Source organism: Hyla sarda, chromosome 5 (assembly GCF_029499605.1).
Source record: "Hyla sarda isolate aHylSar1 chromosome 5, aHylSar1.hap1, whole genome shotgun sequence".
NCBI lineage: Eukaryota > Metazoa > Chordata > Amphibia > Anura > Hylidae > Hyla > Hyla sarda.
Genome location: NC_079193.1, coordinates 585,486 through 611,398, shown reverse-complemented (window position 1 = coordinate 611,398; position 25,913 = coordinate 585,486). Strand labels below are relative to the sequence as shown.

Sequence of the window (25,913 nt, the reverse complement as noted above, 5' to 3'; positions counted from 1 at the left end):
TGTACTGTGCTGATATATTATATATATATTATTAGGTCACCTCCTTGTTATATATACAGTCCTGGGTATAAATAGATCATGGAGAGATCTCTGTACTGTCCTGATATATTATATATATTATTAGGTCACCTCCTTGTTATATATACAGTCCTGGGTATAAATAGATCATGGAGAGATCTCTGTACTGTCCTGATATATTATATATATTATTAGGTCACCTCCTTGTTATATATACAGTCCTGGGTATAAATAGATCATGGAGAGATCTCTGTACTGTCCTGATATATTATATATATTATTAGGTCACCTCCATGTTATATATACAGTCCTGGGTATAAATAGATCATGGAGAGATCTCTGTACTGTCCTGATATATTATATATATATTATTAGGTCACCTCCTTGTTATATATACAGTCCTGGGTATAAATAGATCATGGAGAGATCTCTGTACTGTCCTGACATATTATATATATTATTAGGTCACCTCCTTGTTATATATACAGTCCTGGGTATAAATAGATCATGGAGAGATCTCTGTACTGTCCTGATATATTATATATATATTATTAGGTCACCTCCTTGTTATATATACAGTCCTGGGTATAAATAGATCATGGAGAGATCTCTGTACTGTGCTGATATATTATATATATATTATTAGGCCACCTCCTTGTTATATATACAGTCCTGGGTATAAATAGATCATGGAGAGATCTCTGTACTGTCCTGATATATTATATATATTATTAGGTCACCTCCTTGTTATATATACAGTCCTGGGTATAAATAGATCATGGAGAGATCTCTGTACTGTCCTGATATATTATATATATTATTAGGTCACCTCCATGTTATATATACAGTCCTGGGTATAAATAGATCATGGAGAGATCTCTGTACTGTCCTGATATATTAGATATATTATTAGGTCACCTCCTTGTTATATATACAGTCCTGGGTATAAATAGATCATGGAGAGATCTCTGTACTGTCCTGATATATTATATATATTATTAGGTCACCTCCTTGTTATATATACAGTCCTGAGTATAAATAGATCATGGAGAGATCTCTGTACTGTCCTGATATATATATTATTAGGTCACCTCCTTGTTATATATACAGTCCTGGGTATAAATAGATCATGGAGAGATCTCTGTACTGTCCTGATATATTATATATATTATTAGGTCACCTCCTTGTTATATATACAGTCCTGGGTATAAATAGATCATGGAGAGATCTCTGTACTGTCCTGATATATTATATATATTATTAGGTCTCCTCCTTGTTATATATACAGTCCTGGGTATAAATAGATCATGGAGAGATCTCTGTACTGTCCTGATATATTATATATATTATTAGGTCTCCTCCTTGTTATATATACAGTCCTGGGTATAAATAGATCATGGAGAGATCTCTGTACTGTCCTGATATATTTCATATATATTATTAGGCCACCTCCTTGTTATATATACAGTCCTGGGTATAAATAGATAATGGAGAGATCTCTGTACTGTCCTGATATATTATATATATTATTAGGTCACCTCCTTGTTATATATACACAGTCCTGGGTATAAATAGATCATGGAGAGATCTCTGTACTGTCCTGATATATTATATATATTATTAGGTCACCTCCTTGTTATATACACAGTCCTGGATATAAATAGATGATGGAGAGATCTCTGTACTGTCCCCTGATATAGTTATACATAGTTATTAGGTCGCCCCTAAGCCTTTTTTTTCTAAACTAAATAACCCTAATTCTGATAATCTTTCTGGGTATTGTAGTCCTCCCATTCCCCGTATTACTCTGGTTGCCCGTCTTTGAACCCTCTCCAGCTCCACTATATCTTTCTTGTATACTGGGGCCCAGTACTGTACACAGTATTCTATGTGTGGTCTGACCAGTACTGTACACAGTATTCCATGTGTGGTCTGACCAGTAATGTACACAGTATTCTATGTGTGGTCTGACCAGTACTGTACACAGTATTCTATGTGTGGTCTGACCAGTACTGTACACAGTATTCCATGTGTGGTCTGACCAGTACTGTACACAGTATTCTATGTGTGGTCTGACCAGTACTGTACACAGTATTCTATGTGTGGTCTGACCAGTACTGTACACAGTATTCTATGCGTGGTCTGACCAGTACTGTACACAGTATTCCATGTGTAGTCTGACCAGTACTGTACACAGTATTCTATGTGTGGTCTGACCAGTACTGTACACAGTATTCTATGTGTGGTCTGACCAGTACTGTACACAGTATTCCATGTGTGGTCTAACCAGTACTGTACACAGTATTCTATGTGTGGTCTGACCAGTACTGTACACAGTATTCTATGTGTGGTCTGACCAGTACTGTACACAGTATTCTATGTGTGGTCTGACCAGTACTGTACACAGTATTCTATGTGTGGTCTGACCAGTACTGTACACAGTATTCTATGTGTGGTCTGACCAGTACTGTACACAGTATTCCATGTGTGGTCTGACCAGTACTGTACACAGTATTCTATGTGTGGTCTGACCAGTACTGTACAAAGTATTCCATGTGTGGTCTGACCAGTTCTGTACACAGTATTCTATGTGTGGTCTGACCAGTACTGTACACAGTATTCTATGCGTGGTCTGACCAGTACTGTACACAGTATTCTATGTGTGGTCTGACCAGTACTGTACACAGTATTCTATGTGTGGTCTGACCAGTACTGTACACAGTATTCTATGTGTGGTCTGACCAGTACTGTACACAGTATTCTATGTGTGGTCTGACCAGTACTGTACACAGTATTCTATGTGTGGTCTGACCAGTACTGTACACAGTATTCTATGTGTGGTCTGACCAGTACTGTACACAGTATTCTATGTGGGGTCTGACCAGTACTGTACACAGTATTCTATGTGTGGTCTGACCAGTACTGTACACAGTATTCTATGTGTGGTCTGACCAGTACTGTACACAGTTTTCTATGTGTGGTCTGACCAGTACTGTACACAGTATTCTATGTGTGGTCTGACCAGTATTGTACACAGTATTCCATGTGTGGTCTGACCAGTACTGTACACAGTATTCTATGTGGGGTCTGACCAGTACTGTACACAGTATTCTATGTGTGGTCTGACCAGTACTGTACACAGTATTCTATGTGTGGTCTGACCAGTACTGTACACAGTATTCCATGTGTGGTCTGACCAGTACTGTACACAGTATTCCATGTGTGGTCTGACCAGTACTGTACACAGTATTCTATATGTGGTCTGACCAGTACTGTACACAGTATTCTATGTGTGGTCTGACCAGTACTGTACACAGTATTCTATTTGTTGTCTGACCAGTACTGTACACAGTATTCTATGTGGGGTCTGACCAGTACTGTACACAGTATTCTATGTGTGGTCTGATCAGTACTGTACACAGTATTCTATATGTGGTCTGACCAGTATTGTACACAGTATTCCATGTGTGGTCTGACCAGTACTGTACACAGTATTCTATGTGTGGTCTGACCAGTACTGTACACAGTATTCTATGTGTGGTCTGACCAGTACTGTACACAGTATTCTATGTGTGGTCTGACCAGTACTGTACACAGTATTCCATGTGTGGTCTGACCAGTACTGTACACAGTATTCCATGTGTGGTCTGACCAGTACTGTACACAGTATTCTATGTGTGGTCTGACCAGTACTGTACACAGTATTCTATGTGTGGTCTGACCAGTACTGTACACAGTATTCTATGTGTGGTCTGACCAGTACTGTACACAGTTTTCTATGTGTGGTCTGACCAGTACTGTACACAGTATTCTATGTGTGGTCTGACCAGTACTGTACACAGTATTCTATGTGTGGTCTGACCAGTATTGTACACAGTATTCCATGTGTGGTCTGACCAGTACTGTACCCAGTATTCTATGTGTGGTCTGACCAGTATTGTACACAGTATTCTATGTGTGGTCTGACCAGTATTGTACACAGTATTCTATGTGTGGTCTGACCAGTACTGCACACAGTATTCTATGTGTGGTCTGACCAGTACTGTACACAGTATTCTATGTGTGGTCTGACCAGTACTGTACACAGTATTCTATGTGTGGTCTGACCAGTACTGTACACAGTATTCTATGTGTGGTCTGAACAGTACTGTACACAGTATTCCATGTGTGGTCTGATCAGTACTGCACACAGTATTCCATGTGTGGTCTGACCAGTACTGTACACAGTATTCTATGTGTGGTCTGACCAGTACTGTACACAGTATTCTATGTGTGGTCTGACCAGTATTGTACACAGTATTCTATGTGTGGTCTGACTAGTGATTTGTACAGTGGTAGAATTATTTCCTTGTGGTGGGCATCTATGCCCCTATTGATGCCCCCCATGATTTTATTTGCCTTGGCAGCTGCTGACCGACACTGGTCTCTACAGCTAAATTTCCTGTTAACTAAGACTCCCAAGTCATTTTCCACATCAGTCGTCCCAAGTGTTCTCCCATTTAATACATAATCCCACCCCGGATTTTTCTTCCCCATGTGCATTACCTTACATTTATCAGTGTTGAATCTCATCTGCCACTTCTCAGCCCAAACCTCCAACCTATCCAGATCCATTTGTAACAGTTCACTGTCCTCTATTGTGTTATCTACTATACACAGTGCACTGTTCTCTATTGTGTTATCTACTATACACAGTGCACTGTCCTTTGCTGTGTTATCTACTATACACAGTGCACTGTCCTCTATCGTTTTATCTTCTATACACAGTGCACTGTCCTCTATTGTGTTTACCACTTTACAGAGTTTAGTATCATCTGCAAAAATTGCTACTTTACTATTCAACCCCTCTACAAGGTCATTAATAAATATATTAAATAGAACAGGACCCAAGAAGGACCCCTGTGGTCCCCACTAGTAAAAGTCACCAAATCAGAATATGTACCATTAATAACCACCCTCTGTTTCCTATCATTGAGCCACTTACTTACCCACTTACACACATTGTCCCCCAGCCTGATCCTTCTCATTTTATGCACCAATCTTTTATGTGGAACCGTATGAAATGCTTTGGAAAAATCCAGATATACGACACCCAGCGATTACCCCTGGTCCAGTCTGGAGCTCACCTCCTCATAAAAGCTGATCAGGTGACAGGACCGATCCCTCATAAAGCCATGTGATATGGGGTCATACATTTATTTTTCTCAAGATACTCCAGAATTGCATCTCTTAGAAAACCCTCAAACAATTTACATACAACGGAGATTAAACTAACAGGTTTATAATTCCCGGGGTCACCAAATAAGGGTCTGTCTATTACATTACTTAATTCCTTTAGAACTCATTTAGAACACGGGGGTGAATGCCTGTCACCTGATCCGGTGATTTGTCTATTTAGATTTTTTGTAGGCGGCACTGTACTTCTTCCTGGGTTAGACAGGTGACTTGTACTTCTTCCTGGGTTAGACAGGTGACCTGTACTTCTTCCTGGGTTAGACAGGTGACCTGTACTTGGGAGTTTAGCTTATCACACTGTATTTCCAGTGGAGAATAATTTTTTTATATATTTGCTTTCTCCTGATCCCCGTCTATAATTTATTCCTCATAATTTTTTGATCTTTTTGCTATTTATATAGTTAAAGAACATTTGGGGGTTAGTTTCACTCTCTTTGACAATGAGTCTTTCTCTCTGTATTTTTGCGGCTTTTATCAGTTTTTTTTACATATTTTACATTTTTCTTGATAGCTTTTTAATGCTTCCTCACTGCCGTCCTGTTTTAGTAGTTTAAATGCTTTATTTTTGTCATTTATTGCCCCCTTAACGTTTTTATTCATTCATATTGGTTTTCTTTTATTTCTGACTCTTTTATTCCCATAGGGTATATACATCTTACAGTGAGAATTTAAGATATTCCTATAACTCTCCCATTTAGTGTCAGTATTCCTGTTTCTGAGGACATTATCCCATTTTATATTGTTGTTATCTCTGAGTTGATCGGACTTTTCCTTCCTAAAGTTCATTGTTTTTGTGGCCCCTCGAGAGATTCCCTTATTGAAGAACAAGTTATAATGGATTATATTATGGTCACTATTTCCCAGGTGTCCTTCTACCTGCACATTAGTTATTCTGTCAGAGCTGTTGGATAATATTAAGTCTAGTAGGGCGCCCCCTCTGGTCAGGTCTGTTGGGTAATATTAAGTCTAGTAGGGCGCCCCCTCTGGTCAGGTCTGTTGGTTAATATTAAGTCTAGTAGGGCGCCCCCTCTGGTCAGGTCTGTTAATATTAAGTCTAGTAGGGCGCCCCCTCTGGTCAGGTCTGTTAATATTAAGTCTAGTAGGGCGCCCCCTCTGGTCAGGTCTGTTGGTTAATATTAAGTCTAGTAGGGCGCCCCCTCTGGTCAGGTCTGTTGGTTAATATTAAGTCTAGTAGGGCGCCCCCTCTGGTCAGGTCTGTTAATATTAAGTCTAGTAGGGCGCCCCCTCTGGTCAGGTCTGTTAATATTAAGTCTAGTAGGGCGCCCCCTCTGGTCAGGTCTGTTAATATTAAGTCTAGTAGGGCGCCCCCTCAGGTCAGGTCTGTTGGTTAATATTAAGTCTAGTAGGGCGCCCCCTCTGGTCAGGTCTGTTGGTTAATATTAAGTCTAGTAGGGCGCCCCCTCTGGTCAGGTCTGTTGGTTAATATTAAGTTTAGTAGGGCGCCCCCTCTGGTCAGGTCTGTTGGTTAATATTAAGTCTAGTAGGGCGCCCCCTCTGGTCAGGTCTGTTGGTTAATATTAAGTCTAGTAGAGCGCCCCCTCTGGTCAGGTCTGTTGGTTGATATTAAGTCTAGTAGGGCGCCCCCTCTGGTCAGGTCTGTTAATATTAAGTCTAGTAGGGCGCCCCCTCAGGTCAGGTCTGTTGGTTAATATTAAGTCTAGTAGGGCGCCCCCTCTGGTCAGGTCTGTTGGTTAATATTAAGTCTAGTAGGGTGCCCCCTCTGGTCAGGTCTGTTGGTTAATATTAAGTCTAGTAGGGCGCCCCCTCTGGTCAGGTCTGTTGGATAATATTAAGTCTAGTAGGGCGCCCCCTCTGGTCAGGTCTGTTGGTTAATATTAAGTCTAGTAGAGCGCCCCCTCTGGTCAGGTCTGTTGGTTGATATTAAGTCTAGTAGGGCGCCCCCTCTGGTCAGGTCTGTTGGTTAATATTAAGTCTAGTAGGGCGCCCCCTCTGGTCAGGTCTGTTGGTTAATATTAAGTCTAGTAGGACGCCCCCTCTGGTCAGGTCTGTTGGATAATATTAAGTCTAGTAGGGTGCCCCCTCTGGTCAGGTCTGTTGGATAATATTAAGTCTAGTAGGACGCCCCCTCTGGTCAGGTCTGTTGGTTAATATTAAGTCTAGTAGGGCGCCCCCTCTGGTCAGGTCTGTTGGTTAATATTAAGTCTAGTAGGGCGCCCTCTCTGGTCAGGACTGTTGGTTGATATTAAGTCTAGTAGGGCGCCCCCTCTGGTCAGGTCTGTTGGATAATATTAAGTCTAGTAGGGCGCCCCCTCTGGTCAGGTCTGTTGGTTAATATTAAGTCTAGTAGGGCGCCCCCTCTGGTCAGGTCTGTTGGTTAATATTAAGTCTAGTAGGGCGCCCCCTCTGGTCAGGTCTGTTAGTTAATATTAAGTCTAGTAGGACGCCCCCTCTGGTCAGGTCTGTTGGATAATATTAAGTCTAGTAGGACGCCCCCTCTGGTCAGGTCTGTTGGATAATATTAAGTCTAGTATGGCGCCCCCTCTGGTCAGGTCTGTTGGTTAATATTAAGTCTAGTAGGGCGCCCCCTCTGATCAGGTCTGTTGGTTAATATTAAGTCTAGTAGGACGCCCCCTCTGGTCAGGTCTGTTGGATAATATTAAGTCTAGTAGGGCGCCCCCTCTGGTCAGGTCTGTTAGTTAATATTAAGTCTAGTAGGGCGCCCCCTCTGGTCAGGTCTGTTGGTTAATATTAAGTCTAGTAGGGCGCCCCCTCTGGTCAGGTCTGTTGGTTAATATTAAGTCTAGTAGGGCGCCCCCTCTGGTCAGGTCTGTTGGTTAATATTAAGTCTAGTAGGGCGCCCCCTCTGGTCAGGTCTGTTTGTTAATATTAAGTCTAGTAGGGCGCCCCCTCTGGTCAGGTCTGTTGGTTAATATTAAGTCTAGTAGGGCGCCCCCTCTGATCAGGTCTGTTGATTAATATTAAGTCTAGTAGGGCGCCCCCTCTGGTCAGGTCTGTTAGTTAATATTAAGTCTAGTAGGGCGCCCCCTCTGGTCAGGACTGTTGGTTAATATTAAGTCTAGTAGGGTGCCCCCTCTGGTCGGGTCTGTTGGGTAATATTAAGTCTAGTAGGGCGCCCCCTCTGGTCAGGTCTGTTGGATAATGTTAAGTCTAGTAGGGCGCCCCCTCTGGTCAGGTCTGTTGGTTAATATTAAGTCTAGTAGGGCGCCCCCTCTGGTCAGGTCTGTTGGTTAATATTAAGTCTAGTAGGGCGCCCCCTCTGGTCAGGTCTGTTGGTTAATATTAAGTCTAGTAGGGCGCCCCCTTTGGTCAGATCTGTTGGTTAATATTAAGTCTAGTAGGGCGCCCCCTCTGGTCAGGTCTGTTGGATAATATTAAGTCTAGTAGGGAGCCCCCTCTGGTCAGGTCTGTTGGATAATATTAAGTCTAGTAGGGCGCCCCCTCTGGTCAGGTCTGTTGGATAATATTAAGTCTAGTAGGGCGCCCCCTCTGGTCAGGTCTGGTAATATTAAGTCTAGTAGGGCGGCCCCTCTGGTCTGGTCTGTTGGTTAATATTAAGTCTAGTAGGGCGCCCCCTCTGGTCAGGTCTGTTGGTTAATATTAAGTCTAGTAGGGCGCCCCCTCTGGTCTGGTCTGTTGGATAATATTAAGTCTAGTAGGGCGCCCCCTCTGGTCAGGTCTGTTGGTTAATATTAAGTCTAGTAGGGCGCCCCCTCTGGTCAGGTCTGTTGGATAATATTAAGTCTAGTAGGGCGCCCCCTCTGGTCAGGTCTGTTGGATAATATTAAGTCTAGTAGGGCGCCCCCTCCGGTCAGGTCTGTTGGTTAATATTAAGTCTAGTAGGGCGCCCCCTCTGGTCAGGTCTGTTGAGTAATATTAAGTCTAGTAGGGCGTCCCCTCTGGTCAGGTCTGTTAATATTAAGTCTAGTAGGACGCCCCCTCTGGTCAGGTCTGTTGAGTAATATTAAGTCTAGTAGGGCGCCCCCTCTGGTCAGGTCTGCTAATATTAAGTCTAGTAGGGCGCCCCCTCTGGTCCGGTCTGTTAATATTAAGTCTAGTAGGGCGCCCCCTCTGGTCAGGTCTGTTAATATTAAGTCTAGTAGGGCGCCCCCTCTGGTCACGTCTGTTGGTTAATATTAAGTCTAGTAGGGCGCCCCCTGTGGTCAGGTCTGTCAGTTAATATTAAGTCTAGTAGGGCGCCCCCTCTGATCAGGTCTGTTGGATAATATTAAGTCTAGTAGGGCGCCCCCTCTGGTGAGGTCTGTTAATATTAAGTCTAGTAGGGCGCCCCCTCTGGTCAGGTCTGTTGGATAATATTAAGTCTAGTAGGGCGCCCCCTCTGGTCAGGTCTGTTGGATAATATTAAGTCTAGTAGGGCGCCCCCTCTGGTCAGGTCTGTTGGGTAATATTAAGTCTAGTAGGGCGCCCCCTCTGGTCAGGTCTGTTGGATAATATTAAGTCTAGTAGGACGCCCCCTCTGGTCAGGTCTGTTGGATAATATTAAGTCTAGTAGGGCGCCCCCTCTGGTCAGGTCTGTTGGGTAATATTAAGTCTAGTAGGGCGCCCCCTCTGGTCTCCATTATTCTCCCCTCGTTATGATGATTATTTCCTCAGTAATTGATCTTCTGTCTCTTCCATTATGTTTGGAGGTTTATAGGTTATAACCCGATCAGGATTTATTATTATTATCTCCAAATATTTCTACCCATAATGACTCCACATTATCGTCTCCCTCCCGTATATACTCCCGCAGTGCGGCCTTCAGACTCGATTTCACATAAAGACAAACTCCTCCCCCTTTCCGTTTTGTCCGATCCTGCCTGGATAGATTATAACCCTGTATGTTACCGCCCATTCACAGCGATCGTCCCGCCAAGTCTCTGTTATACCCGCGATGTCATAATCCTCCTCAGACATCAACCGCTCCAGGTCATCAGTTTATTGGTCAGACTTCTGGCATTAGTCATGCTGGAGTTCAGGGGAATTACCCATAATCCCATTCCACAGGACAGGCTGCAGGATACAGCACTCACCTGCCACCGGCTGCGAGCCACAAGGAATCTGAGGTTCTTGGAGCTGATGGGCCGAGTGTCGTCCTGGCCAGAACTCATCTGGAAGAGAAAGAACATGGATGCCAAGAAATAATCAACACCAAAATCTAGAGGTCACTGGAGGTGAGAGCGGACATGTGTGTGAGATGGTGGAGCAGAAGATGGTGAAAGGAGGAAGAAAAGAGGGAAGAAGATGAGAGGAGGAGGAAATGGAGAAGAGGAAAACAAAAGAGTAGGAGAAAGAAGATAAAGAGGAGGAAGAAGAAGAGAAAGGTAAAGAGGAGGAAGAAGAGGAGGATAAAGAGGAGGAGGAGGAGGAGGAAGAAGAAAAAGTTAAAGAGGAGGAAGAAATGGAGACGAGGGAGATAAAAGAGTAGGAGGAAGAAGAAGAAGGTAAAGAGGAGGAGGAGGAAGAAAAAGAAGGTAAAGAGGAGGAAGAAGATAAAGAGGAGGAAGAATTGGAGAAGAGGACAAAAAATATGAGGATAAAGAGGAGAAGGAAATGGAGATGGGGAAGATAAAGGACTAGGAGGAAGAAGATGAGGTTAAAAGGGAGGAAGAAAAAGAAGGTAAAGAGGAGGAAGAATTGGAGAATTGGAGAGGAGGATAAGGAGGAGGACAAAGAGGAGGAAGAGAAGGGGGAAGAAGAAGATTATGAAGAGGATTATAAAGAAAAGGAAGAATTGGAGAAGAGGAAGAATATGTCATGAGGAAGAAGATGGATAAAGAGGAGGAAGAAGAGGAGAAAGAAGAAGGACAGGGAGGAAAATAGGATAAGAAGGAGGAAGAGAGGACAAAAAGGAGGAAGAGAGGACAGGGAGGAGGATAAGAGGATAAGAAGGAGGAAGAAAAAAGAGGAAGATAAAGAGGAGGAATAAGGGAAGGATAAAGAGGAGGAAGAAGAGAAGGTTGAAGAGAAGGACAAAGAGGAGAGTACAGGGAGGAGGAAAAGAAGACAAGGAGGAAGAAGAGAGGACAAGGAGGAAGAAGAGAGGACAAGGAGGAAGATAAAGAGGAGGAAGAAGAGGAGTTTAAAGAGAAGGAATAAGAGGAGGATAGTGAGGAGGAAGAGGAGGAAGAAAAGGAGAGTGCAGGGAGGAGGAAAAGAATACAAGGAAGATGAAGAGAGGGCAAGGAGATAGAAGAGAGGACAAGGATGAGGAAGTAAGGACAAGAGGGAGGAGGAAGAGAAGACAGAGAGGAGGAAGAGAAGATAGGGAGCAGAAAGAGCGTACAGCCCCCAGTAATGCCCACACTCCGTATACATTATCATCTCATTAGACGTCTTAGAATCCTCCACATGATCTGGGATTCCTGACAGAGGAGAGGATGACCAGACCCACCAGGAGAGGGCGCCATGACTGCTGCAGTGATACATTGTATGATAGGAGATTAGATTGTGAGCTCCTGGGGTCAGGGATGATGGGAGTGATACATTGTATGTGATAGGAGATTAGATTGTGATCTTCTGGGGTCAGGGATGATGGGAGTGATACATTGTATGATAGGAGATTAGATTGTGATCACCTGGGGTCAGGGATGATGGGAGTGATACATTGTATGATAGGAAATTAGATTGTGATCACCTGGGGTCAGGGATGATGGGAGTGATACATTGTATGTGATAGCAGATTAGATTGTGATCTCCTGGGGTCAGGGATGATGGGAGTGATACATTGTATGATAGGAGATTAGATTGTGATCTCCTGGGGTCAGGGATGATGGGAGTGATACATTGTATGTGATAGGAGATTAAATTGTGAGCTCCTGGGGTCAGGGATGATGGGAGTGATACATTGTATGATAGGAGATTAGATTGTGAGCTCCTGGGGTCAGGGATGATGGGAGTGATACATTGTATGTGATAGGAGATTAAATTGTGAGCTCCTGGGGTCAGGGATGATGGGAATGATACATTGTATGTGATAGGAGATTAGATTGTGAGCTCCTGGGGTCAGGGATGATGGGAGTGATGCATTGTATGATAGGAGATTAGATTGTGAGCTCCTGGGGTCAGGGATGATGGGAGTGATACATTGTATGTGATAGGAGATTAGATTGTGAGCTCCTGGGGTCAGGGATGATGGTTGTGATACATTGTATGTGATAGGAGATTAGATTGTGAGCTCCTGGGGTCAGGGATGATGGGAGTGATACATTGTATGTGATAGCAGATTAGATTGTGATCTCCTGGGGTCAGGGATGATGGGAGTGATACATTGTATGATAGGAGATTAGATTGTGATCTCCTGGGGTCAGGGATGATGGGAGTGATACATTGTATGATAGGAGATTAGATTGTGATCTCCTGGGGTCAGGGATGATGGGAGTGATACATTGTATGTGATAGGAGATTAAATTGTGAGCTCCTGGGGTAAGGGATGATGGGAGTGATACATTGTATGTGATAGGAGATTAGATTGTGAGCTCCTGGGGTCAGGGATCATGGGAGTGATACATTGTATGATAGGAGATTAGATTGTGATCTCCTGGGGTCAGGGATGATGGGAGTGATACATTGTATGATAGGAGATTAGATTGTGATCTCCTGGGATCAGGGATGATGGGAGTGATACATTGTATGTGATAGGAGATTAGATTGTGAGCTCCTGGGGTCAGGGATGATGGGAGTGATACATTGTATGATAGGAGATTAGATTGTGATCTCCTGGGGTCAGGGATGATGGGAGTGATACATTGTATGTGATAGCAGATTAGATTGTGATCTCCTGGGGTCAGGGATGATGGGAGTGATACATTGTATGATAGGAGATTAGATTGTGATCTCCTGGGGTCAGGGATGATGGGAGTGATACATTGTATGATAGGAGATTAGATTGTGATCTCCTGGGGTCAGGGATGATGGGAGTGATACATTGTATGTGATAGGAGATTAAATTGTGAGCTCCTGGGGTCAGGGATGATGGGAGTGATACATTGTATGTGATAGGAGATTAGATTGTGAGCTCCTGGGGTCAGGGATCATGGGAGTGATACATTGTATGATAGGAGATTAGATTGTGATCTCCTGGGGTCAGGGATGATGGGAGTGATACATTGTCTGATAGGAGATTAGATTGTGATCTCCTGGGATCAGGGATGATGGGAGTGATACATTGTATGATAGGAGATTAGATTGTGATCTCCTGGGGTCAGGGATGATGGGAGTGATACATTGTATGATAAGAGATTAGATTGTGAGCTCCTGGGGTCAGGGATGATGGGAGTGATACATTGTATGTGATAGGAGATTAAATTGTGAGCTCCTGGGGTCAGGGATGATGGGAGTGATACATTGTATGATAGGAGATTAGATTGTGAGCTCCTGGGGTCAGGGATGATGGGAGTGATACATTGTATGATAGGAGATTAGATTGTGATCTCCTGGGGTCAGGGATGATGGGAGTGATACATTGTATGTGATAGGAGATTAGATTGTGAGCTCCTGGGGTCAGGGATGATGGGAGTGATACATTGTATGTGATAGGAGATTATATTGTGATCTCCTGGGGTCAGGGATGATGGGAGTGATGCATTGTATGATAGGAGATTAGATTGTGATCTCCTGGGGTCAGGGATGATGGGAGTGATACATTGTATGATAGGAGATTAGATTGTGAGCTCCTGGGGTCAGGGATGATGGGAGTGATACATTGTATGTGATAGGAGATTAGATTGTGATCTCCTGGGGTCAGGGATGATGGGAGTGATACATTGTATGATAGGAGATTAGATTGTGAGCTCCTGGGGTCAGGGATGATGAGAGTGATACATTGTATGATAGGAGATTAGATTGTGAGCTCCTGGGGTCAGGGATGATGGGAGTGATACATTGTACGTGATAGGAGATTAGATTGTGATCTCCTGGGGTCAGGGATGATGGGAGTGATACATTGTATGATAGGAGATTAGATTGTGATCTCCTGGGGTCAGGGATGATGGGAGTGATACATTGTATGATAGGAGATTAGATTGTGATCTCCTGGGGTCAGGGATGATGGGAGTGATACATTGTATGATAGGAGATTAGATTGTGATCTCCTGGGGTCAGGGATGATGGGAGTGATACATTGTATGATAGGAGATTAGATTGTGATCTCCTGGGGTCAGGGATGATGGGAGTGATACATTGTATGTGATAGGAGATTAGATTGTGATCTCCTGGGGTCAGGGATGATGGGAGTGATACATTGTATGATAGGAGATTAGATTGTGATCTCCTGGGGTCAGGGATGATGGGAGTGATACATTGTATGATAGGAGATTAGATTGTGATCTCCTGGGGTCAAGGATGATGGGAGTGATACATTGTATGATAGGAGATTAGAGTGTGAGCTCCTGGGGTCAGGGATGATGGGAGTGATACATTGTATGATAGGAGATTAGATTGTGAGCTCCTGGGGTCAGGGATGATGGGAGTGATACATTGTATGATAGGAGATTAGATTGTGATCTCCTGGGGTCAGGGATGATGGGAGTGATACATTGTATGATAGGAGATTAGATTGTGAGCTCCTGGGGTCAGGGATGATGGGAGTGATACATTGTATGATAGGAGATTAGATTGTGATCTCCTGGGGTCAGGGATGATGGGAGTGATACATTGTATGTGATAGGAGATTAGATTGTGATCTCCTGGGGTCAGGGATGATGGGAGTGATGATACATTGTATGATAGGAGATTAGATTGTGATCACCTGGGGTCAGGGATGATGGGAGTGATACATTGTATGTGATAGGAGATTAAATTGTGAGCTCCTGGGGTCAGGGATGATGGGAGTGATACATTGTATGTGATAGGAGATTAGATTGTGAGCTCCTGGGGTCAGGGATGATGGGAGTGATACATTGTATGATAGGAGATTAGATTGTGATCTCCTGGGGTCAGGGATGATGGGAGTGATACATTGTATGATAGGAGATTAGATTGTGAGCTCCTGGGGTCAGGGATGATGGGAGTGATACATTGTATGATAGGAGATTAGATTGTGATCTCCTGGGGTCAGGGATGATGGGAGTGATACATTGTATGTGATAGGAGATTAGATTGTGATCTCCTGGGGTCAGGGATGATGGGAGTGATGATACATTGTATGATAGGAGATTAGATTGTGATCACCTGGGGTCAGGGATGATGGGAGTGATACATTGTATGTGATAGGAGATTAGATTGTGATCTCCTGGGGTCAGGGATGATGGGAGTGATACATTGTATGTGATAGGAGATTAGATTGTGATCTCCTGGGGTCAGGGATGATGGGAGTGATACATTGTATGATAGGAGATTAGATTGTGAGCTCCTGGGGTCAGGGATGATGGGAGTGATACATTGTATGATAGGAGATTAGATTGTGAGCTCCTGGGGTCAGGGATGATGGGAGTGATACATTGTATGTGATAGGAGATTAGATTGTGATCTCCTGGGGTCAGGGATGATGGGAGTGATACATTGTATGATAGTAGATTAGATTGTGAGCTCCTGGGGTCAGGGATGATGGGGGTGATGACTGTTTCTGTACAAGCTCATGTGTCATGACTGACAGGAAACATGGATTAATCATGTGACGGACGATATCACACGACTCACCGTAAACCACTGGTGGCGGATACAATCGCTGGCGCTGGGCCGGGCGCTGCCAGAACCAAGAAGACAAATGGTTAATGTCACAGAGTATCGTATGGAAGGAAACAATGTAGCCAGTAAGGGCCAGACCGGGAGCTCATCAATGTACTTAGTCATGGTCACAACTGAGGGTTTGATACAATGTATCAGTGCCGGTCCAGGACAGGAGAAAGAGTTGTGCTGCTGCTGTGTATTTCTCATGCATGATACACTGTAACAAACCTTCAGCTGTGTCGGCAGGACTGGGCCATGATGGGTTTCTCTGGATTGGGACAGTAATGTTTTCATTCACTGACAGCAAGCAGAAATCTTATAGAATCAACAGGACAGACGTGCTATTACACGGACGGACTCACTCAGGAGACATGTGCACGGTCGCCATCATGAAGTGTTTGGCGTCGGCGCTCAGCTGGGTGAAGCCCGGGGCGCTCCAGCTGATCTTCCCTTGTTGTACGTTCAGTAACGTCTCTCTGTCATTCTGACCGGCAAATGGCGAAGCACTGACCAGACTGCGGGGAAAACGAAAGCGACAATGAGGGAGCGTGGCGACTGGAGGATAAGAAAATGTAACAGCAGAATAGTGAGTGCAGCCCTGGAGGATAAGACATGATGTAACGGCAGAATAGTGAGTGCAGCCCTGGAGGATAAGACATGATGTAACGGCAGAAGAGTGAGTGCAGCTCTGAAAGATAAGACATGATGTAACAGCAGAATAGTGAGTGCAGCTCTGGAGGATAAGACATGATGTAACAGCAGAATAGTGAGTGCAGCTCTGGAGGATAAGACATGATGTAACAGCAGAATAGTGAGTGCAGCTCTGGAGGATAAGACATGATGTAACAGCAGAATAGTGAGTGCAGCTCTGGAGGATAAGACATGATGTAACAGCAGAATAGTGAGTGCAGCTCTGGAGGATATGACATAATATAACAGCAGAATAGTGAGTGCAGCCCTGGAGGATAAGACATGATGTAACAGCAGAATAGTGAGTGCAGCTCTGGAGGATAAGACATGATGTAACAGCAGAATAGTGAGTGCAGCTCTGGAGGATAAGACATCATGTAACAGCAGAATAGTGAGTGCAGCTCTGGAGGATAAGACATGATGTAACAGCAGAATAGTGAGTGCAGCTCTGGAGGATATGACATAATATAACAGCAGAATAGTGAGTGCAGCTCTGAAGGATAAGACATGATGTAACAGCAGAATAGTGAGTGCAGCTCTGGAGGATAAGACATGATGTAACAGCAGAATAGTGAGTGCAGCTCTGGAGGATATGACATGATGTAAGAGCAGAATAGTGAGTGCAGCTCTGGAGGATAAGACATGATGTAACAGCAGAATAGTGAGTGCAGCTCTGGAGGATAAGACCTGATGTAACAGCAGAATAGTGAGTGCAGCTCTGGAGGATAAGATATGATGTAACAGCAGAATAGTGAGTGCAGCCCTGGAGGATAAGACATGATTTAACAGCAGAATAGTGAGTGCAGCTCTGGAAGATAAGACATGATACAACAGCAGAATAGTGAGTGCAGCTTTGGAGGATAAGACATGATGTAACAGCAGGATAGTGAGTGCAGCTCTGGAGGATAAGATATGATGTAACAGCAGAATAGTGAGTGCAGCCCTGGAGGATAAGACATAATGTATCAGCAAAATAGTGAGTGCAGCTCTGGAGGATAAGACATGATGTAACAGCAGAATAGTGAGTGCAGCTCTGAAGGATAAGACATGCTGTAACAGCAGAATAGTGAGTGCAGCTCTGGAGGATAAGACATGATGTAACAGCAGAATAGTGAGTGCAGCTCTGGAGGATATGACATAATGTAACAGCAGAATAGTGAGTGCAGCTCTGAAGGATAAGACATGATGTAACAGCAGAATAGTGAGTGCAGCTCTGAAGGATAAGACATGATGTAACAGCAGAATAGTGAGTGCAGCTCTGGAGGATAAGACATGATGTAACAGCAGAATAGTGAGTGCAGCTCTGGAGGATATGACATGATGTAACAGAAGAATAGTGAGTGCAGCCCTGGAGGATAAGACATGATGTAACAGCAGAATAGTGAGTGCAGCTCTGGAAGATAAGACATGATATAACAGCAGAATAGTGAGTGCAGCTTTGGAGGATAAGACATGATACAACAGCAGAATAGTGAGTGCAGCTCTGGAGGATAAGACATGATGTAACAGCAGAATAGTGAGTGCAGCTCTGGAGGATAAGACATGATGTAACAGCAGAATAGTGAGTGCAGCCCTGGAGGATAAGACATAATGTATCAGCAAAATAGTGAGTGCAGCTCTGGAGGATAAGACATGATGTAACAGCAGAATAGTGAGTGCAGCTCTGAAGGATAAGACATGATGTAACAGCAGAATAGTGAGTGCAGCTCCAGAGGATAAGACATGATGTAACAGCAGAATAGTGAGTGCAGCTCTGGAGGATAAGACATTATGTAACAGCAGAATATTGAGTGCAGCTCTGGAGGATAAGATATGATGTAACAGCCGAATAGTGAGTGAAGCTCTGGAGGATAAGACATGATGTAACAGCAGAATAGTGAGTGCAGCTCTGGAGGATAAGACATGATGTCACAGCAGAATAGTGAGTGCAGCTCTGGAGGATAAGACATGATGTAACAGCAGAATAGTGAGTGCAGCTCTGGAGGATAAGACATGATGTAGCAGCAGAATAGTGAGTGAAGCTCTGGAGGATAAGACATGATGTAACAGCAGAATAGTGAGTGCAGCTCTGGAGGATAAGTCATGATGTAACAGCAGAATAGTGAGTGCAGCTCTGGAGGATAAGACATGATGCAACAGCAGAATAGTGAGTGCAGCTCTGGAGGATAAGACATAGTGTAACGGCAGAATAGTAAGTGCAGCTCTGGAGTTGACTAGAAAGGATAAAGCACAATTAAGTAAACTATTCTGTATAACTTTATATATATATATTATGGCGCCTATAGGTGGTGATGACTGTAATGTTTTGGAGACCATTAATGTAATGGGAATGTACCCCCTCCCCCCAGGACTGTTCTTACACTCACCATAAGTAGCAGATCACCCCAACGGGCCTGAAAAAGTAATAACAGCGGATCAGTCCAGAGCAAACACAAAATGTTCTGACACCTTTCACTGATATCACTTGTATCATATATATCACTGATATCACATGTATCACATATTTCACCTATTACTGATATCACATGTATCACATATTTCACCTATCACTGATATCACATATATCACCTATCACTGATATCACTTGTATCACATATATCACCAATCACTGATATCACATATATCACCTATCACTGATATCACATGTATCACATGTATCACCTATCACTGATATCACATATATCACATATATCACCTATCACTGGTATCACATGTATCACATATATCACCTATCACTGATATCACATATATCACATATATCACCTATCACTGATATCACATGTATCACATATTTCACCTATCACTGATGTCACATGTATCACATATATCACCTATCACTGATATCACATGTATCACATATTTCACCTATCACTGATATCACTTGTATCACATATATCACCTATCACTGATATCACATGTATCACATATATCACCTATCACTGATATCACATGTATCACATATATCACCTATATACCTATCACTGGTATCACATGTATCACATATATCACCTATCACTGATATCACATATATCACATATATCACCTATCACTGATATCACATGTATCACATATATCACCTATCACTGATATCACATGTATCACATATATCACCTATCACTGATATCACTTATACCACATATATACCTATCACTGATATCACTTGTATCACAAATATCACCTATCACTGATATCACATGTATCACATATATCACCTATCACTGATATCACATGTATCACATATATCACCTTTCACTGATATCACATGTATCACTGATATCACTTGTATCACATATATCACCTATCACTGATATCACATGTATCACAAATATCACCTATCACTGATATCACATGTATCACATATATCACCTATCACTGATATCACATGTATCACATATATCACCTTTCACTGATATCACATGTATCACTGGTATCACATGTATCACATATATCACCTATCACTGATATCACTTGTATCACATATATCACCTATCACTGATATCACATGTATCACAAATATCACCTATCACTGATATCACATGTATCACATATATCACCTATCACTGATATCACATGTATCACATATATCACCTATCACTGATATCACATGTATCACATATATCACCTATCACTGATATCACATAATATCACCTATCACTGATATCACTTGTATCACATATATTACCTATCACTGATATCACATGTATCACATATATCACCTATCACTGATATCACATGTATCACTGATATCACTTGTATCACATATATCCCCTATCACTGATATCACATGTATCACATATATCACCTATCACATGTATCACATATATCACCTATCACTGATATCACATGTATCACAAATATCACCTATCACTGATATCACATGTATCACATATATCACCTATCACTGATATCACATGTATCACATATATCACCTATCACTGATATCACATGTATCACATATGTCACGATGCCGGCTGGCAGGTAGTGGATCCTCTGTGTCAGAGAGGGATTGGCGTGGACCGTGCTAGTGGACCGGTTCTAAGTCACTACTGGTTTTCACCAGAGCCCGCCGCAAAGCGGGATGGTCTTGCTGCGGCGGTAGTGACCAGGTCGTATCCACTAGCAACGGCTCACCTCTCTGGCTGCTGAAGATAGGCGCGGTACAAGGGAGTAGGCAGAAGCAAGGTCGGACGTAGCAGAAGGTCGGGGCAGGCAGCAAGGATCGTAGTCAGGGGCAACGGCAGGAGGTCTGGAACACAGGCTAGGAACACACAAGGAAACGCTTTCACTGGCACAATGGCAACAAGATCCGGCAAGGGAGTGCAGGGGAAGTGAGGTGATATAGGGAAGTGCACAGGTGAAGACACTAATTGGAATCACTGCGCCAATCAGCGGCGCAGTGGCCCTTTAAATCGCAAAGACCCGGCGCGCGCGCGCCCTAGGGAGCGGGGCCGCGCGCGCCGGGACAGGACCGAGGGAGAGCGAGTCAGGTACGAGAGCCGGGGTGCGCATCGCGAGCGGGCGCTACCCGCATCGCGAATCGCATCCCGGCTGGAAGCGGAATCGCAGCGCCCCGGGTCAGTGGATCTGACCGGAGCGCTGCAGCGGGGAGAGTGTAGCGAGCGCTCCGGGGAGGAGCGGGGACCCGGAGCGCTCGGCGTAACAGTACCCCCCCCCTTGGGTCTCCCCCTCTTCTTAGAGCCTGAGAACCTGAGGAGCAGACTTTTGTCTAGGATGTTGTCCTCAGGTTCCCAGGATCTCTCTTCAGGACCACAACCCTCCCAGTCCACTAAAAAAAAAGTTTTCCCTCTGACCTTTTTAGAGGCTAAAATCTCTTTGACAGAGAAGATGTCCGAGGAGCCGGAAACAGGAGTGGGAGGAACAGATTTGGGAGAAAAACGGTTGAGGATGAGTGGTTTAAGAAGAGAGACGTGAAAGGCATTAGGGATACGAAGAGAAGGAGGAAGAAGAAGTTTGTAAGAGACAGGATTAATTTGACACAAAACTTTGAAAGGACCAAGATAGCGTGGTCCCAACTTGTAGCTAGGGACACGGAAGCGGACATATTTAGCGGAGAGCCATACCTTGTCTCCAGGGGAAAAAACGGGAGGAGCTCTTCTTTTCTTATCTGCGAACTTCTTCATGCGTGATGAAGCCTGTAAGAGAGAATTTTGGGTCTCTCTCCATATGATGGAATGGTCACGAGAAATTTCATCCACAGCGGGTAGACCAGAGGGCAAGGGGGTAGGGAGGGGGGGAAGAGGGTGACGGCCGTACACCACGAAAAATGGGGATTTGGAGGAAGATTCAGAGACTCTGAAGTTATACGAGAATTCGGCCCATGGAAGGAGATCTGCCCAGTCATCCTGGCGGGAGGAAACAAAATGTCGCAAATAATCACCCAAGACCTGGTTAATTCTTTCTACTTGTCCATTGGACTGGGGATGATATGCAGAAGAAAAATTTAATTTAATCTTGAGTTGTTTACAGAGAGCCCTCCAGAATTTAGACACGAATTGGACACCTCTATCCGAGACGATCTGCGTAGGCAACCCGTGAAGACGAAAAATGTGTACAAAAAATTGTTTAGCCAACTGAGGCGCTGAAGGAAGACCAGGAAGAGGGATGAAATGTGCCATTTTGGAGAATCGATCAACGACCACCCAAATAACAGTGTTGCCACGGGAAGGGGGTAAATCAGTAATAAAATCCATACCAATCAGAGACCAAGGCTGTTCGGGGACAGGCAGAGGATGAAGAAAACCAGCGGGCTTCTGGCGAGGAGTCTTATCCCGGGCACAGATAGTGCAGGCTCGCACAAAGTCCACAACATCCGTCTCCAGAGTCGGCCACCAATAGAAGCGGGAGATGAGTTGCAGAGATTTCTTGATGCCCACATGACCTGCGAGATGGGAGGAGTGACCCCATTTGAGGATTCCGAGGCGTTGGCGTGGAGAAACAAAGGTCTTTCCTGGAGGAGTTTGCCTGATGAAGGCAGGAGAAGTGGAGATCAGGCAGTCAGGTGGAATGATGTGTTGCGGAGAGAGTTCAACTTCTGAGGCATCCGAGGAACGAGAGAGAGCATCGGCCCTAATGTTCTTATCGGCAGGACGAAAGTGAATCTCAAAATTAAACCGGGCAAAGAACAGAGACCACCGGGCCTGGCGAGGATTCAGCCGTTGGGCAGACTGGAGGTAGGAGAGGTTCTTGTGGTCGGTGTAAATAATAACTGGAAATCTTGATCCCTCCAGCAGATGCCTCCATTCCTCAAGTGCTAATTTAATGGCTAGAAGCTCTCGATCCCCGATGGAGTAGTTCCTCTCCGCCGGAGAGAAGGTCCTAGAAAAAAAACCACAAGTGACGGCATGCCCGGAAGAATTTTTCTGTAGAAGAACAGCTCCAGCTCCCACTGAGGAGGCATCAACCTCCAGTAGGAAGGGTTTGGAAGGGTCAGGTCTGGAGAGCACGGGAGCCGAAGAAAAGGCAGACTTGAGTCGTTTAAAGGCGTCTTCCGCTTGAGGAGGCCAGGACTTGGGATCGGCATTTTTTTTGGTTAAAGCCACGATAGGAGCCACAAGGGTAGAAAAATGTGGAATAAATTGCCTGTAATAATTGGCGAACCCCAAAAAGCGTTGGATAGCACGGAGTCCGGAGGGGCGTGGCCAATCTAAGACGGCAGAGAGTTTGTCTGGATCCATTTGTAGTCCCTGGCCAGAGACCAAATATCCTAGAAAAGGAAGAGATTGGCATTCAAACAGACATTTCTCAATTTTAGCATAGAGTTGATTGTCACGAAGTCTCTGAAGAGCCATACGGACATGCTGGCGGTGTTCTTCTAGATTGGCCGAAAAAATTAGGATATCATCCAGATATACAACAACACAGGAGTATAACAGATCACGAAAAATTTCATTAACAAAGTCTTGGAAGACAGCAGGGGCGTTGCACAGGCCAAAGGGCATGACCAGATACTCAAAGTGTCCATCTCTGGTGTTAAATGCTGTTTTCCACTCATCCCCCTCTCTGATGCGGATGAGGTTATAGGCGCCTCTTAAGTCCAATTTAGTAAAGATGTGGGCACCTTGGAGGCGATCAAAGAGTTCAGAGATGAGGGGTAGGGGGTAGCGGTTCTTAACCGTGATTTTATTAAGACCGCGGTAGTCAATGCAAGGACGTAGGGAGCCATCTTTTTTGGACACAAAGAAAAATCCGGCTCCGGCAGGAGAGGAGGATTTACGGATAAAGCCCTTTTTTAAATTTTCCTGGACGTATTCAGACATGGCAAGAGTCTCTGGGGCAGAGAGAGGATAAATTCTGCCCCGGGGTGGAGTAGTGCCCGGGAGGAGGTCGATAGGACAATCATAAGGCCTGTGAGGAGGTAGAGTCTCCGCTTGTTTTTTGCAGAAAACATCCGCGAAGTCCATATAGGCCTTAGGGAGACCGGTTACTGGAGGAACCACAGAGTCACGGCAAGGGTTACTGGGAACCGGTTTTAGACAGTCCTTGGAACAAGAGGGCCCCCAACTCTTGATCTCCCCAGTGGACCAATCCAGGGTTGGGGAATGAAGTTGAAGCCAGGGAAGTCCAAGGAGAATTTCCGAGGTGCAATTGGGGAGGACCAAAAGTTCAATCCTCTCGTGATGAGATCCGATGCTCATTAGAAGGGGCTCCGTGCGGAAACGTATGGTACAGTCCAATCTTTCATTGTTTACACAATTGATGTAAAGGGGTCTGGCGAGACTGGTCACTGGGATGTTGAACCTGTTGACGAGAGAGGCCAAAATAAAATTTCCTGCAGATCCAGAGTCCAAGAAGGCCACAGTAGAGAAGGAGAAGGCAGAGGCAGACATCCGCACAGGCACAGTAAGACGTGGAGAAGCAGAGTAGACATCAAGGATTGTCTCACCTTTGTGCGGAGTCAGCGTACGTCTTTCCAGGCGGGGAGGACGGATAGGACAATCCCTCAGGAAGTGTTCGGTACTAGCACAGTACAGGCAGAGGTTCTCCATGCGGCGTCGTGTCCTCTCTTGAGGTGTCAGGCGAGACCGGTCGACCTGCATAGCCTCCACGGCGGGAGGCACAGGAACAGATTGCAGGGGACCAGAGGAGAGAGGAGCCGAGGAGAAGAAACGCCTCGTGCGAACAGAGTCCATATCTTGGCGGAGCTCCTGACGCCTTTCGGAAAAACGCATGTCAATGCGAGTGGCTAGGTGAATAAGTTCATGAAGATTAGCAGGCATTTCTCGTGCGGCCAGAACATCTTTAATGTTGCTGGATAGGCCTTTTTTAAAGGTCGCGCAGAGGGCCTCATTGTTCCAGGATAATTCTGAAGCAAGAGTACGGAATTGTACGGCATACTCGCCAACGGAAGAATTACCCTGGACCAGGTTCAACAGGGCAGTCTCAGCAGAAGAGGCTCGGGCAGGTTCCTCAAAGACACTTCGGATTTCCGAGAAGAAGGAGTGTACGGAGGCAGTGACGGGGTCATTGCGGTCCCAGAGCGGTGTGGCCCAAGACAGGGCTTTTCCAGACAGAAGGCTGACTACGAAAGCCACCTTAGACCTTTCAGTGGGAAACAGGTCCGACATCATCTCCAGATGCAGGGAACATTGGGAAAGAAAGCCACGGCAAAACTTAGAGTCCCCATCAAATTTATCCGGCAAGGATAGGCGTAGACCAGGAGCGGCCACTCGCTGCGGAGGAGGTGCAGGAGCTGGCGGAGGAGATGACTGCTGAAGCTGTGGTAGTAACTGCTGTAGCATAACGGTCAGTTGAGACAGCTGTTGGCCTTGTTGCGCTATCTGTTGTGACTGCTGGGCGACCACCGTGGTGAGGTCAGCGACAACTGGCAGAGGAACTTCAGCGGGATCCATGGCCGGATCTACTGTCACGATGCCGGCTGGCAGGTAGTGGATCCTCTGTGCCAGAGAGGGATTGGCGTGGACCGTGCTAGTGGACCGGTTCTAAGTCACTACTGGTTTTCACCAGAGCCCGCCGCAAAGCGGGATGGTCTTGCTGCGGCGGTAGTGACCAGGTCGTATCCACTAGCAACGGCTCACCTCTCAGGCTGCTGAAGATAGGCGCGGTACAAGGGAGTAGACAGAAGCAAGGTCGGACGTAGCAGAAGGTCGGGGCAGGCAGCAAGGATCGTAGTCAGGGGCAACGGCAGGAGGTCTGGAACACAGGCTAGGAACACTCAAGGAAACGCTTTCACTGGCACAATGGCAACAAGATCCGGCAAGGAAGTGCAGGGGAAGTGAGGTGATATAGGGAAGTGCACAGGTGAAGACACTAATTGGAATCAC

General features: G+C 44.9%; 1 protein-coding gene across 1 annotated transcript in view; it reads right to left on the bottom strand.

The window, feature by feature from the left end:
* OBSCN (obscurin, cytoskeletal calmodulin and titin-interacting RhoGEF) overlaps window positions 1-25,913 on the bottom strand; it is a 577,179-nt gene that overhangs the window by 43,671 nt on the left and 507,595 nt on the right. Inside the window, 4 exon segments of the mRNA XM_056518694.1 lie at window positions 10,287-10,364; window positions 15,892-15,937; window positions 16,284-16,436; window positions 18,978-19,004. Of these exon segments, the coding sequence (XP_056374669.1) occupies window positions 10,287-10,364; window positions 15,892-15,937; window positions 16,284-16,436; window positions 18,978-19,004 (304 nt within the window).